This window comes from Aulonocara sp. 'chitande type north' Nkhata Bay, linkage group LG15 (assembly GCF_057382095.1).
Source record: "Aulonocara sp. 'chitande type north' Nkhata Bay isolate Kocher_YH1m ecotype deep benthic linkage group LG15, A_spYH_male_GT1.1, whole genome shotgun sequence".
Lineage (NCBI taxonomy): Eukaryota > Metazoa > Chordata > Actinopteri > Cichliformes > Cichlidae > Aulonocara > Aulonocara sp. 'chitande type north' Nkhata Bay.
The window spans coordinates 39816994-39832418 of record NC_141358.1 but is presented as its reverse complement, the minus strand read 5'-3'; the positions used below and the strand labels follow the sequence as shown (position 1 = coordinate 39832418).

Sequence of the window (15425 nt, the reverse complement as noted above, 5' to 3'; positions counted from 1 at the left end):
GAAACAACTACCTCTGCATTGCAATTGCACACACCTGCTGCTATATATTTTTAGTATTTCTTTTAGCACTATTTATATTATTATATTACTATTACTGCTGCTATAGTCTTATGCTGCATTAAAACAAAATACCCCTACCAACCACAACCTGGGACTACCTCAAGTAGACTAGTATACTATTTTCCAGGGAACACTGTTGGAGCACTTTATTTTATTTATTTTTTGTCTATCCTGTTACCTATTTAATATTACCTTATTGTTAGGGCTGTTTTTGTTGTGCATCTGCACTTTATTGTTGTCAATGTCTACGCATGGGACAGTGTGAAACGTAATTTCAATTCCTTTGTATGGCAAGTACATTTGAAGAAATTGACAAATAAAGTTTTCTATTCTATTCTTGGAGGAAGTGGCTTTAAATAAGTACCGGCAGGCGCCTGAAGGTGGCAGTGTAGGGAGGGTGGAGATAGCTTGTGCTGCATGGACACAGTGGTGAACGCAGCGTAGTCTGCCAGCGAGGGTAGGTAGAGCTTAAAGGCGCTAAAATGTCAGGAAAGAGTTTTCGAGTCAGCGACGGGGACTGGATATGTCCGGATAAAAAGTACGTACTCCAACACAGTGAATAAATCACAGTTTTTGGGGCTCTGTGTAGCAATAGACTGGTGCTTAGTGTGCAGCTGTTAACAGCAAGGTTAGCAAGTGTAGGCCTTTTAGCATGTGACTCATGCTAACGTTCAGCAGCTCAATAAAATGGAGCACTTTCACTCACAGTTTCGGCCTAGAACAGAACAGAATGAACACGGTTTCACGCTTACATGCTGGAGAATATCAATGCAAGGGGGATATTGCGTGCTAGTCTCTCCTGGGCGCAGAAATGCTATTTAGCACGCTAGCCGTGGTTAGCTAACGTGGGTTGGGTTGAGTGTTTGCACTCGCTGCTGTTATGGGTGGTGTTTATGATGTTGTAGAGGCCAAGTGGTCATGAGTGAAGAGTTTTTATCCGGAGTCAGCAGTATCGTGTTTCCAGTGAACTCCGTTAAATGCGTACGGACACAGTTGCTGCATTTGTCGCGGCTCAGGCTTGTGTCTGAGGAAGGAGCACAGGCTAATGGAAAGATGAATAAACTGCACCAGCCTGCAGCATACTCACACATGTCAAAGCGAGTGAGGAACGAGCTCAAGCCTTACCTGCATGTAACATTTTGCTTTTGCAGATGTGGAAATGTGAACTTTGCCAGAAGGACAAGTTGCAACAGATGTGGTAGAGGTGAGTCCCCCTTCTGTCTCTTATTGCTGTTATGTAAAGCTTAAGAATGCAAATAATCTTTATCCTTTGCATAATCATTTAAAATAGGTTGGTTTAATTTACTTTATTTTTTAATGCAGAAAAAACTACAGAAGCGAAGATGATGAAGGCGGGAGGGACGGAGATTGGAAAAACGCTCGCTGAAAAGAGTCGAGGCCTCTTCAGTGCGAATGACTGGCAATGCAAAACGTATGATATCATCACAAAAAACGTCTTGGCACCATATCAGATAGGTGTCTTTGGTATTCGTGTTTTTCACTTGTACATTATAAAGTGCAAGAAATAAAGATTTCATAATTCGTGAGTGAGGCAGGGTCCAAATTACCAATCACTATTATTGCTGAAAATGTGCAAAAAGTTCTGATAAATACCAGGAAAATATTTTTTCTCATTTATATTCGTAACTTGTACCTCCAGCATCGGATAAAAGTTTGGTACTTTTTTTAAAAAATGTTAGAAAAGACTCCGTCTTCTTTGGCACTTTTGCATATATGCAAAAATCCCATGTACACTTTCCATAAATCTAAATTATTTAAGAAGAACTTACAATGAGTCCCATGTGGGATATAATAAAAGAGGAGTTTTTGTACAGGAGTCTGTGGTGTAACACATTTGCAAGAAATTTGACACTTGCAATTCGAATATGCAAAGTACCACTCAACATTTTATGGTTTGCATTGTTGCAGACAAATGAGAGCAACCACAGTTTGTAACACTGCAAGCTCCAGTTTACTTGATTGACAAGCTACGGGCAATATGACACAGAAATATGAGATTTTCCACATGTCACACACGAGTTAGAAGTTAACTTGCCTGCCTTTGCTGTAAACTAGATGCTGTTTGTGGACACCTTCATCTGGGATATTGTTGTAACAAATAGTGTTGCTGATTTTGGGATATAATAGTACTCTAACCAGCATTTCCCTCCACCTTCTTGTGTGTGTAAAGATGTGGAAATGTGAATTGGGCGAGACGGTCGGAGTGCAACATGTGCAACACCCCCAAATATGCCAAGCTTGAAGAAAGAACAGGTAACTCAATATATTCTGTAAATATTTTTTTTGTTTGTTACTTTGATCATCAGTTATTGATGGGTTTTTTTTTTCTTATGTAATGCTTTCAGGTTACGGTGGAGGGTTCAATGAAAGAGAAAATGTGGAATATATCGAACGGGAGGAATCTGACGGTGAATATGATGAGGTAAGTGTCATCTGGTACCCGAAGATTGCTGCTCTGATGTTTGACAAGTGAAAGATTTTGGCTTCAGAGGAAGTCGACATTGGCAGTGTTCAGATTTATAGAGATGTGCTGTTTCTTATTCCACCAGTTTGGTAGGAAAAAGAAAAAATACCGTGGCAAGACCAACAGCACGTCTTCCTCAAAAGAAAGTGAAAAGAAGGAAGTCCCAAAAGAAGAAGAGGAGGAGGAAGATGATGAAGAGGAGGAGGAAGACGGTGACCTGTCCAAATACAAATTGGATGTAAGATTGATGATTGTAAATTAAAAAAAATGCTGGATATTATAAAATGATTTTATTAAAAACAAAAAAGCACAACAACAAAAAAGCACTTCCTTTGCAGGATGATGAGGAGGAAGATGATGATGAAGATGGTGACCTGTCAAAGTACGACCTGATTGCCAGTGACGACGATGATGATAAGCCAGCTAAGAAAAAGGGCAGCCGCTCCGGTTCATCCCGCTCCTCCTCGCGCTCCTCCAGCTCCAGTTCACGGTCTAGGTCCAGGTAAAGGGTACAGGTCAAGGGTAACTCCGGGCAAAATGTCAGTATCGGCTCAATCTTCTTCTGCTTTACTGATCAACATCAATTAAATGTCCTGTTGTGCTCATTTGTTGTCCTCCCTCTTCTAAACCCTTACCTTGTATTCATTCATATGGGATCCGTGTGTCTAGGATATTGTTGTTTTTCCTGTTTTCATTACTTTAATTCCAGCCACCCTGTAGGTATATTGAATACTCGCCGATGCTTTGAGGCAGTTTTAGGTATTTCCTAAGAGTAGCTTGCTGTTAATTGTGCCTGTTTCCACATAACCACCGTGCATAGCTCTGTCCTTCTGTAGAAAATATTGGAAAGGTTTTGTGTTTTTTGTCTTTCAGATCCCGCTCTAGAAGCTCATCCAGTTCCAGATCTGGATCTCGCTCGAGGTCCCGCTCCAGGTGAATGAGGTGACATGCACTCTCTCCCGTTAGGGAGTGTATGTGTGGGGCAGAAAGGTCCACAGCAGTCCTTTTACTTAGCTCTTACTTGGCAGAGATTTTTTTTTTTTTCCCAAATTATCTGCTGAGAGAGGAAAAAATTGAAAGTCAGGGTGGAAGTTTAATGTAGTAAATCGTTTTCACTCACTTTATGTGGGCTTACATTTCAATTAGGCCTGAGAGTGCAATTAGTATTGAGTTTAAAGCTTACTTTAGCTTGTACGTGTAAATAGAGATCTCGGGTCTTTATCAAGCATCTCTCGAGAGTTACTCCTGCTTTACCCACTCAGTTATTGGGACTATATTAAAAAGAAGCACATTTTTCTTTATTTACATTTAAAGTAATTCCAAGTACACTCAACCAATGAGACATAGCATCTTGAGTGAAATGTTCTCAGTACCAGTGATCCGTAGCAAAGTGCTCCTAACCCCCTCCTTATCAGAGAAGCTTGATAGAGATACCCACATTGGTGAGACCCTGTTGTACCTTACTGACCTCACTGCTTGGTTTATTCCTCATAAAGATCCAGCTCCAGGTCTGGAAAGGGCTCCTCTCCCCGGAAGAGGTCCCGCTCCCCCTCCTCCTCACCTGAGAGGAGACAGAAGCGCAGTCGCTCCAGGTCATCATCTGGAGGGAGAAAACGGAGGCGTTCTAGATCGCGTTCGTCCGAAAGGTTTGGGTTTCTGTGGAATACCACAATGGCACTGATTGTTGTTAGCCATGTGTCGCCTGGCTTATGGGAATTCAGTTTTACAGAAATACGTTCACACTTTTGCCATGTTTATAACGCTTTTTATTTATTCTGACCTTGTACTTGGTTATGCATAAACTGAGTGTTAATGGTAAAGCGTGCTAACCTGTTTGTTCTTCCCATGGTGTTTTGTTTGATTTCAGGCGGCGTGGCAACTCTTCGGGATCGTCCCATTCTGGCTCCAGTTCAAAAAAGAAATAACTTTATTACTGTCTTTAATACAAGAAAAGGAATCCTAGTGGAAGTGCATGTTGTGTTGCCAAAAAACAAAGACAGAAAAACCCAACCCTCCTTTCAGTATACTTTCATTAAAAGTCTTAAACCCCTCCCAGCGGAAGAGAGGCAGCAGCTCCCTTTTTAAAACCATATTCATCCCGATATGTGACGAGTGTTTGTATAGGTTTCCAATAAACATAAATGTTTGGTCCTATATGAAAATTAAATATAGTGTCAAGAGGCTGTATTCCATTTTAAACCCACTTAATATCTTCATGGCAGTACACTTAGTTTCTGAAGAAATCGGAGCAAAATCTGTCCTTTTTTAATTTTGGGGCCCTAAGAGACACCAATGGTTTTTCTAACAACTAAATGGTTTGTTTTTTTAAGTAAGGGTGAATTCTTCAGCACCAATTTAGACTACTTGTGATTTAGGTATGAATTTTGGCCTGTTTGTTTGATTTTGATGATAAATGTCCTGTATTTTGTGTTTTCAAGGTAAGTATTTTACTTTTTGATAATGCTTGTTTTAAGTACGTTCTTGGTTTCTCAGTTTAGGTTTAATTTTTTTTTCTTTTACGTAATTGTGGCATATTTGGACTCCATGCTACTGATTATTTCTTTAAATTTGAAACAAATTAATTCACTTTTTTTTCCCTTTTTGCTCCAGATTAGTGCAGAAAAAGTAACATTTCTGGTAACATGGCAGAACAGTCTTTACTGATTAAAATACCTGAAATGTACTTGTGTAAATAAAATCCTGTCAACATTGCTTCCTGTTAATACTGTGTTTAATATGAAGGTTTTGTTGAGAGGTTGGGGTTGTCAAGTCAAGCTGTCTTAATTCTAAACTTGAGTATTTGAGAAAATGTGTAGAAGTTCGTCAAGAGGGGAAATATACATGTTTTTGAAGTTGGGGTTGTATTTGGTCTGGTTCTGTTTAGTGTCGCCACTTTGCAAAGCTCATCTTAACAGTAAGTGATCTTAACTTTTGTGATCTTCGGCTATGGGCTGAAAGTTTTCATGTTTTCAAATATTAACACCAAATTTCATCCTAATCTACACTACTGTAAATCTAAAAAACAATCTACAATAACTTTTTCTGTACCGTTAATAAGGTCTTTTCACTGAACTGTTCTCAGTGTGGTCAACAGATGGCAGTTTTGACTAAGCTGGTAATCTGTGCGGAAGCAATGACAGTGCTGCTTCATTAAAACTCATTATAGCTCGAAGTTATACCCTTTGGATTAACAATTGCCTTGGAAGTGAAGCTGTTTGCCACTGTCATGGTCTGTGTTGATAAATTCCAGATTTATCCAAGGGTGCAGGAGCGGGAAAATAAACCCACTGGTCTAGTTAACATTTATTGGCTTGACAGATTATATTAAATGCAAAAAACAACCGGAAAGAGGAATTTGGGCCACATAGTCAACTTTCCTTGCACAATTATTAAAGTACATTTAATTTCAAATTTTGCGAGATTCATACTAAAGAACCAAACACGAACTATAACACGATAGTTCAAAGTAAATGGCTGAAGAAATGCAATATAAATAATAGAGTGCTGACTACACAGAAAGCTCAGGTTTTAAAATCTTATGTTCAAAAAGGAAGTGAGAGGGATATGGAGGGTGAGGGTAAAAGTGGTCCCAGTGGTAACTGGAGCACTCTGCAGTGACTCCCAAGCTAGGCAAGTGGCTCCAGCAGATCACAGGAACAACATCTGAGATCTCGGTCCAGAAGAGCGCAGTCCTGGGAACAGCAAAGATACTGCGCAGGATCCTCAAGCTCCCAGGCCTCTGGTAGAGGAGCTTGAAGGATAGACAGCCCACAGAGGTGAGAGAGGAAGCTGGGAGCTCAAGAGTTAAAAAATCCAAATAAAACTGTAAAATTTGAATTGTGACTATGCTGAAATTATATGCAATAGGCTGTTTATGTCACAATAAAATGGCTTTTTAAAATAAATTAACAAGTAAGATAAAATTGCTTAGTCTATTTTGAAATACAGTTTAGCAAAGTGTGAAGTCTCTTAGTATATAGGCACATGATGGTGACAGTGCAGAGTTGATATCAATTGTTTTGATGGGGGAATAGATTATTCTACTGATAGAATATCTACTATCAAATGTGTTGCCATTGTAACAGAGAACTCTTTACAATGTAACAGTTACATTGTAAAGAGTTCTTTGTGGAAGATTTTCACCTCTGGGGTGAAAAAATCCATATGTAAGTTAATAACAACATTTTGACTTACTAATTCCTCGTCACAAGAGTTTTGTATGCAACTGTCTTTATGTACATTATAATCAAACCAGTCCTTTCAGGTTACTTAAAATATCTTTATAGAACGATGTTATCTTTATTGCCTTTTGGCCAGATCACTTGGAGAAAAAAAGACATGTTTAATGCCACAAACACTTTTTTATCCAGATAAATAAAGGGCATATAAAAGTCAACTTGCCAAAAACTGATTGCAGCTTCTTGTGACGTTATTTCTGCCTGAAAATGATTTGATATCATTCATGGGAGATAGGTTTGACAGATTGCAGTCCAACAACTCATTTACAACAGTTCAAATACCGGCAATCATTTGTTGGAAAATGCAGGAAACCACTTTTTGGCAGAGGATCACAACACTGGTATTTAAAATGCTGTAAATAACTTTCTGGCATACAATATGGCAAACATGGCTATCGGACATAGAAGCTCCAATCAGTTTTTGGCAAAGTGACTTGTATTTATCGAGGTAAAAGTTTTCATTGTCATTAAATATATTTTTCAAGAGAGTCTGGCCAACCTGGAAACAGAAAAAGGCAACAAACATAACTTGTGTCTGAAAAGATATTTTAATTGGCTAAAAAGGACCGGATGGATTATAATGTGGGTACATTGTTATAACGTCATAAAGATACTTGCAAGATAGTTAATTTCTTTATCTTTGTTATAACCCCCTGTAAATCATTTCGCCTGAAGCCTGTTTACCAATACAAGCATGTTAGACACAAAAGAAAACCGCACAGAAACATCGATCGCTTTTTGGCAGAACACCGGAGGGTCGATGTCTGGTCCCTACTTACCGGTGCCCTTATTCCAGACACATAAGGACAGTGGTTATTACAGCACAGTGAGAATATGGGCTTCCTCCGGACCCGAAGTAGTCCCGCCTCCAGCGTTTAAAGGACACCTCGCGCTTTACGCATCGCATTCAGTTGGAGCACTTTGGAGTGCAAGATGATGCCAGACCGATACGCACAGGGTAACAGCTGTATATAAGTGTACACTTTTAGAAACAATAACTGGATTCAGCTTTGATTCTCTAGAGGGCTTGCACACCACCAGTGAAGAAGATATGCTGGACGCCAACGTCTCCAAGACACTGCGCCAAATCAATTGCACAAACAATTCCAGTTGTGGATATGCATCAGTTGGATTTCCTATAACTATGATGATCACCGGAATGGTGGGAAACTCGCTAGCTCTTATCCTGGTGTGCATCTCCTACAGAAAGAAGGAAAATAAAAGGAAAAGGTCCTTCTTGCTTTGCATTGGATCTCTGGCGCTGACAGACCTGTTTGGGCAGCTTTTGACAAGTCCAATTGTGATTTCAGTTTACCAATCTGGTAGGAATTTGAGTGACATCGACCAATCTGGCAAGTTATGCGCCTTTTTTGGCGTGTGCATGACAACTTTTGGCCTGTGCGCTCTCTTCATGGCGAGTGCCATGGCGATCGAAAGGGCCTTGGCTATAACTAACCCGCACTGGTACTCGAATCACATGAAGACAAGTGTGACAAAGCAGATTTTAGCTGTTATATGGGGTCTTGTTTTGCTGTTTGCTCTGCTGCCCGTAGCAGGGGTCGGGGAATACACGCAGCAGTGGCCGGGCACCTGGTGCTTCATCAGCATGGTGGATGCCAAAGTCCCAGGAAATGGATTCTTCTCCACCACTTTTGCCATACTCGGGATCTCGGCTCTACTTATAACACTTTTCTGCAATGTGGTGACGATCCGGGGCGTAGTTACCCGGTGTAAAACAAAACCAGGCACTTCTCAGTCTTCAAAGCAGTGGGAACGGCTCACCACGGAGACCGTCATCCAGTTGTTAGGGATTATGTGCGTCCTGCTTATATGCTGGTCTCCTCTGCTGGTATGTTTTTCACGTGCGTCTGCAGGATATATATTTTCTTACAGTGTACTTGCGTAGGCATATTTTATAACAATGTGCTGTCATAGTTTCATATAGTTATGTCCCTTAAAGTCATGTTAAAAATAAACACTGATTGGTTTTAATGTGTTTGTGTCAGTACTTGTCACAAACAGCTTTGAATCTTTATCCATCTTCTCCTCACATAAATGATGTCATGCACGTTTTCTCTGAAAGGCTGCTGCCTTTTGCCATTAAGAGGTAATCCACTTAGGGGTCCTGTTTAGAGATCTGCATAGTGCGCAATGAGATCATGCATTGTCAGTCACATATTTAACAGTCCCAGTGAGATATTAATAGAAGGCACAGCTCTGTGATAGCAGAGACCAATCGTGAAAATTAGTTTTTGCTCATTCCCCGACAGGACTGTTGTTAGAGTGTGTTTCCGTTATATGATTTAGTGAACGTAACATAGGCTTCTGTACACAAAATCAGAAACTATTTTCTAACCAGTGATTGTTTTTTTCAGTAAATTAAAGCTTTTGTCACTTAATGGCATGCTTTCTCCTCATTCTCTTAGTGTGAAAAAAAATAAAGTTCTGCCCAAACATCTTCCCCTCAGGTGCTGATGCTGAGGATGCTCTCCACCCAGGTCTTGTCCGATCAGTGTAATTCAAAGGAAGCATCAAACCACACCTCCAATCAGGATTTCCATCTAGATTGTAACTTCTTTCTGACGGCGATACGCTTGGCCTCCCTCAACCAGATCCTGGACCCGTGGGTCTATCTGCTCCTCAGGGAGATCCTCCTGCGCAAGTTCTGCATCATGGCTAATGCTGTCTCCAACTGCTCTTCAGAGGATCAGAAAGAGACGCAGACAGCTCTTAACAAACAGAACCAAGAAACAAAACCTTCATAATGCCCTCCTCTAAAATGAATCCAGCCTTGCACAGTAATTCCTATCTTGTGACTCTGAAGCCAGGAGAGCTTTCTATCAGGATAATGAAACAGGCAAAAGAGTGGGAATGGATTTCTGCCCATGAAAGGATATTGTGCAGCAGGAGCAAGTGTAGCCTCTGTTGCACTGATAATGAAATGAAAAATATCTTCTGAGCATTCGTTTTGCATAAAACACATTCCATTCAAAGCCACCTAACCAGCATGCGGACGCATGACCGTGTCATCTCATGCAACATCTGCTGTGCAGTTACCAGGAACTCTATTGTCACCCGTTTTCTGTTTTTTAAAACAAACTCAATATTTCAGTATTGGGGCATTCAAACTGACTCACACGGAAGTGCTGAATCTCATGCTCACTGCTTTCTGTAACTTGAAGCCATAAGCTAACTAAAAGACAAATGTTTCTTGTGAATGTCTGTGAGTGAAGGTACTGTAACTTGCTTAAATTAGGTTGTGCATATCTTTAGCATCTCTTACATGAAATGTAACCACTTGATTTAAAACTCAAAGGAGCAACTAAAGGAAAATTCCAAACTGGAGGCAGTTGTAAATAACATTATTTATTAGTCTCTATGATATTTGCTGTTTCTGTGCTGAATGCCAATAATGCTACCTGCCTGGCATCTGTTGTATAGACTATACTTTGTAAAGTTTATTGTATAGTTAAGCTGTACATGGTGTTCCTAGGGGAACAGCTGGGACTACGAAAATGTGAAGTTTTAAAGTTTTCTTCTCCTGTATATGAAATGCACACGGAGACAGTTTGTAATTGTCGGCAACCATCCTTTTAAAATATGTTGAAGGCAAGTCATATGAAACGAATGCCCACATCTGGAGGCATTTCACTGGATTAAAGGGTTTTAATGATCTGCGAGAACACAAGGTGTAACGACGAATGTGCCTAATTTCACCAGCCAAACCTGTTTGGACAAAAAAGAAAAGATTAGTATAGATTTTAACCAGTTACATCAATGAAAGTATAGACTGGTGATCATAATCAAGAACAGTGGTGCAATGAACACAGTCAATGTCAAAATGTCCAAAGCACCACAAAGTCTAACAAGCTCATAAACAGTTTATTTGAAGCTGCTTGTACAACAGGCTGCCATCAGTCGATAATGATGTGAGTCGTCACATTAATGCACCTTTGCTGCTACTTGTGAAATTTTGCATTAGGCACATGATTTCGACATGTTTTTAGTCTTGTGATATATGCCTTTCATTCACTGGTGGTTTTCTGGGATATTGTGGACAGCCCCATTTGTATTCCACTATTGTTTCTTAGTACCCGCTATATTTTGTCATTACAGCCTCAATCCTGCCCCTAAATAGGTATGAATTATTAATTCCTTTTAATGTGTATAGTGCAGTTTTCCCCTAAGGTCTCAGATAAAGTCAGTGTCATTTCTAACGAGGTGGTTTGCTTCTAGTGCCACCAGAATAAATGTTGATGCTGCTGTTAGAAAACCACGGGCATGGCGCTGCAATTATCTTACGCCACCATATTTATGTTATTTTCTGTACTTGTTTTTGTACATATTGTTAATGTTTGACAGCCTCGGGGGCCGACTCATTTGCTGTCATGGTAACCTTCAGGTTACGGGGCAAATTCTTGTCACAACTCTGCCTTCTCAGCATATCAGCCAACAAGATTAGGCTGATGTCCTCTCATCTCTGCCATGTCTGGTTTTGCCTTTGCCTTTCAGCTGTGAGAATGCACACGGGCTCTGTGGTAATGATCCGATCGGAAATTGTTGTCTGCAAAAAGCCATGTGAAAAATGAGCTTTTTCTCTTTGCTCGTATCTGTTCATCTGAGACAGAGTTTATGTTGTGTTGGTTGTGAAGGCTGAGTGCCTTACACTCAAAGGATTAACCTCGTTTGTTGTGTGAAAAAGGTGTTACAGGAAACAAAACCTCTTTCAGGAGAGTGTTACACGGAGAGTTGGCGGCTACATTTGGCTGAATTTCACATATAACACCTAAGTGTTATTACACAGACACAAGCAGGTTTTATTTTAACGAAGACTTCACAAACTGAGGAAATATTAGTCGCAACAACTGCCCTCATTATGCCTTAGTTGATATTCATTTGAAACACTCATCGCTGTGGTTTCATTCATGCACTCATACAGTGAATGCAGCTATTTACAAGTTGCTCTGGAATAAACTGACTCATTTAGCTACTACTTAAATCTACATCTTGTAATTGTGCCAGGCTTCTATCCAGGACGCTTCAGGCTCTACATGCAAAATAATCACACAAAGGAAAATAGCGTAGAGCTGACAGGCTGCACATGCTGTCAAGAATTTATCAGGGTATTAAATTTGCAACCCCACAACATAAAACAAAATGGAATAATAATTATTTAAACACAATTTTCTCCCGACCTAATGGGCCCAGTAAAAGTCTAAGCAATATTTACAAGGAGTGCTCTCTGGCTTTCTGGATGGTAGCTGTGTCCTATGAAGTATGAATGTTCATTAGTTTCCAGGATGGTACAAAGTAATATGAGGTCTCCAAGATCTAATATTTGATGCCAACAACAGCAAATGTTTGGATTTATAAAGAGGTGTGCACATTAAGACGAACCCACTACCAATGCTATTAAAACCAGGGATTAAGGACTATTGAATTTAGTTTTAATCATTTACTTAAACTGCATTCATCTGTGTCAGCACCTTTTTGAGCACACGGTGTAACCGCAACTAGCATCAAAGGGAAGCTATGGTTACGCGGTGACTTAAAAAAAGAAAAAGAGAAACCTGCAGAACACAGCGATGCCTGCAACTCCACTTAGCTCCACTTAGTCGATAAAGCTTGGAAGTGATTTACTGATTGCCACTCGAGCTTTATGTCTATGTCTGTGATTTCCAGATAAGAAGAGGCTGTCTCTAAAATCGTTTGCTTGATCGACATTTTGCACTTAAACTTGCTTGGAATTGCAATATTTCCTTGGAAATCAGGATAGTGGATCACTTTTTATCATTGTGGTAATCATTTTCTTTCCCCTCCTTTCTGAAACAAATATAAATCTCCTCGATAATCACGTTTAGTCATCCTGTAAAAGTCAACTGGGTTTTTTATTTTTCCATGTTTGTGACTTGGATAAGACTTTCTTGATTTTCTTGTTTTTGTTTGTATGAAGAAATGGCAGATTTCATGTAAAGATGTAAAGAGCAGGTCACTGCTGACGTAAATTACTTACTGTTAAAAGGGAAGAAACAAGAGGTACGTGAGGAAAATATTCCTCGAGTCTTTTAAACCAAGCACACAGTGGTGTTGTGTGTGTGCACAGTTCAATAGAAAGAGGTCAGGCCCACCAGCCAGGTTTCTCTAAGGAATGTAAATAAATACCCGATGTCCGTTAAAGGTACACGTCCTCATATTTTCCTCCCATGCTGCTGCTTTTGAATGTTATATGAGAACTCTGTGCGCTCTCACTGAAGTTTCACTAAATTCTTACAAACTCTGGGACCCGATTCTCAGATGAGGGCTATCTGCAAACCTTCACACAGCGACGTCGGCAGTGCTCTTGTGACTTTCATCCTGGGGTCAGGTGGGGAATGCTGTGACCTCTACAGCTTTGTGCTTTTGTTGTTTTTTTCTATCAAAGATTAAAGTTATGTAACAATATGTACTTGATTTGTATCAGTTCAGCTTTTAATGCACTTTCAAATCATTCTGTTTCACTGCTTCTGGCTGAATATAATTGTGTTATTAACATTATTTTTTTGGCTGTCTAATAAGCATATTTTGATTTTAAATAATAAGTCATTCATTGTCACACCAATTAAAGCAGCCTGTGAAATGTGAAGTGGTAATAAACTGCAATTAGTCTGAGCCAAACACAACTTTTTTTTTAAACTGAGGAACTGGGCATTCTGGTACCCACTGGAAAAAAATTTTCATGTGCTGCCAATTTGAGTCTGACAGCGGATCTTTGCTGCGTTTACTTTCACCCTTTATCACACATGAACTGTGCTTTGAATTTTAGAATTTCACCCCTTGTGTATGAAATCAATCAAGAAACAATGAAACTGTTAACATTCTTTACATGAAAAAAACAAAAGACATGAACTATTTTAAATGTCACACGTGGACTCGTAACTATTTTACATTTACATATATTTTACTCGGCTTGCTGAGATTTTGTTGGAGTTATGAGAACGATGATTTGAGAGTAAGATGATTGTTGCTTGACGGTGAATGTTTTGGACATTGTAAATCTTTTCAACGCTGTTAACAACTCTAAAGCATGTGTATGCTTCTTGCGCTTCTCGAACTTGTGCAATGTGTTTCCAATGGACCAATAAAAAGAACAATGCTGCACTAAACAATGTACTGATCAATCATTGCATAAAAGGGTTTTAATTCACATGTCTGCATCGTTTGAGGTACATGAAAAGTGTTTACCCTCCTTCCTGACTTCTTAGTGTTTTGCATATTTTTCCCTTACAGATTTCAGTTCGTCAGACAAACAAAAATAACCCAAGTAAATACAAAATGCAATTTTTAAGTGATAATTTCATTTAATAAGGGGGTTTGGATGGATGGATGGATGGATTATAGCTCTAGCTTCAGTAACTTAGACTGCTTGTAATGAGGTTATGAGAGGACACTGTCTAGGCTACAATTAGTAAAACACATCACAAGTCTGATCTGTAGCACTTGGGTTGTTTCAAGGTGTAAAAATAACCCAAAGGCCAAGTTGTCAAGAGGTGCACAGAAAAAGAGCCTGGAGTTTCCGTTCGATATGCCTGCCATAAATATAAGCTACGAGACCTTTTCATCACCTCACATTGACATTAGTGGCGTCTGGGACTATTTTAGAGGTTGAAATTCAATCAGTCATGAATTAAATAAATCAATCTGATATGCATGGTGTATACTTTTTTTATTGTTGAGTAAGAAGACTTACTGCATTTAATGAATTCTTGTGGTCTTAGCCGCCCATTATTCATCTCTGATTTTTATGAGGGAGACACATAAAAGATAACACTTGTGCCACACTGGTGTGTGATATGAATTTTATACACACACTGCTCAAAAAACCCAAAGGAAAACATTTTAGTCAGAGTATAGCATGAAGTCAGTCAGACTTGTGGAATATTGATCTGCTCGGTTAAGTATTAGAGGAGAGTTGTTAATCAGTGCTTTGGTGTTATAATAACAGGTGTACTAGAGAGGGCAACAATGAGACAACCACCGAAACAGGAAGGGTGTTACAGGTGGACTTTTTTTCCCACCTCATCTTTTCTGACGATTCTTTCACCAGTTTTGAACTGGTCAGTGTCATTACTGGTAGCAACTCTTCTAGGATGGTGCATCAATATGTGACATTGTCAGACGGTTTGCAGTGTCTCCCACACAGTCTCAAGATCGTGAAGGAGATTCCAGGAGACAGGTAGTTATTACAGGAGAGCTAGACAGGCTCTCAGAAGGTCCTTAAGGTGTGAAACAGCTGTGTACTGCCTTTTGTTCCTGGAGATATTTAACTGAGAGCCATGCTGGGCTCAGACTCTGCTGACCGTCTGTCCCGCGGTCATGCAGGGACTTCATCAAGCTTGGTTGTCTGTTCTTTGTGTGTTTGATTAAAGAATGTTAGCTACCGCTCACCGCTCGTCTGCAGGCTTTATTTAAATGGAAAACTTCAACAACAGGCAAAAAAAAAGCTTTTTGCTAAAAAAAAGATTCAGAGCAGAAGTTTTTTGCACTGCATTTTAAAATGAAAACATATTGCATTTATTTACAATTAAAGACACAGAGCAGAAAGTGTGTTACTGTTTTACATCCACAGACACACAAGAAAAGAAGCAGGCAACATGAGGTCAAGT

General features: G+C 39.6%; 2 protein-coding genes across 3 annotated transcripts; both read left to right on the top strand.

Annotated features, from left to right (window-relative positions):
* The first annotated feature begins 440 nt into the window (after window positions 1-440).
* On the top strand, window positions 441-5257 carry zranb2 (zinc finger, RAN-binding domain containing 2). 2 transcript variants are annotated; one of them, XM_086263399.1, is made up of 10 exons: window positions 441-598; window positions 1212-1264; window positions 1384-1492; window positions 2252-2334; window positions 2427-2503; window positions 2631-2783; window positions 2884-3047; window positions 3419-3478; window positions 4042-4191; window positions 4413-5257. In XM_086263399.1, exons 1-10 carry the CDS (start codon window positions 543-545, stop codon window positions 4468-4470), a joined length of 963 nt encoding a protein of 320 aa, XP_086119525.1. In that variant the 5' UTR covers window positions 441-542; the 3' UTR covers window positions 4471-5257. The 2 variants fall into 2 exon arrangements, with proteins under 2 accessions (XP_086119525.1, XP_086119524.1); XM_086263398.1 differs by having other exon boundaries at window positions 4042-5257.
* Window positions 5258-7699: 2442 nt separating this feature from the next.
* On the top strand, window positions 7700-13895 carry ptger3 (prostaglandin E receptor 3 (subtype EP3)). Its single transcript, XM_086264680.1, has 2 exons — window positions 7700-8632; window positions 9252-13895. The coding sequence occupies exons 1-2, from the start codon at window positions 7835-7837 to the stop codon at window positions 9546-9548; spliced, it is 1095 nt and encodes a 364-aa protein (XP_086120806.1). The 5' UTR covers window positions 7700-7834; the 3' UTR covers window positions 9549-13895.
* Window positions 13896-15425: the final 1530 nt, after the last annotated feature.

What these genes read in the sequence shown, in the direction of transcription:
- zranb2 (XM_086263398.1), top strand. Translation starts at nt 543, where the DNA reads ATGTCAGGAAAGAGTTTTCGAGTCAGCGACGGGGACTGGATATGTCCG. An exon ending in TGGATATGTCCGGATAAAAA is followed by an intron (nt 599 to 1,211) that starts GTACGTACTCCA and finishes TTGCTTTTGCAG; the next exon opens with ATGTGGAAATGTGAACTTTG. An exon ending in CGCTCGAGGTCCCGCTCCAG is followed by an intron (nt 3,479 to 4,041) that starts GTGAATGAGGTG and finishes TTCCTCATAAAG; the next exon opens with ATCCAGCTCCAGGTCTGGAA.
- ptger3 (XM_086264680.1), top strand. Translation starts at nt 7,835, where the DNA reads ATGCTGGACGCCAACGTCTCCAAGACACTGCGCCAAATCAATTGCACA. An exon ending in TATGCTGGTCTCCTCTGCTG is followed by an intron (nt 8,633 to 9,251) that starts GTATGTTTTTCA and finishes TCTTCCCCTCAG; the next exon opens with GTGCTGATGCTGAGGATGCT.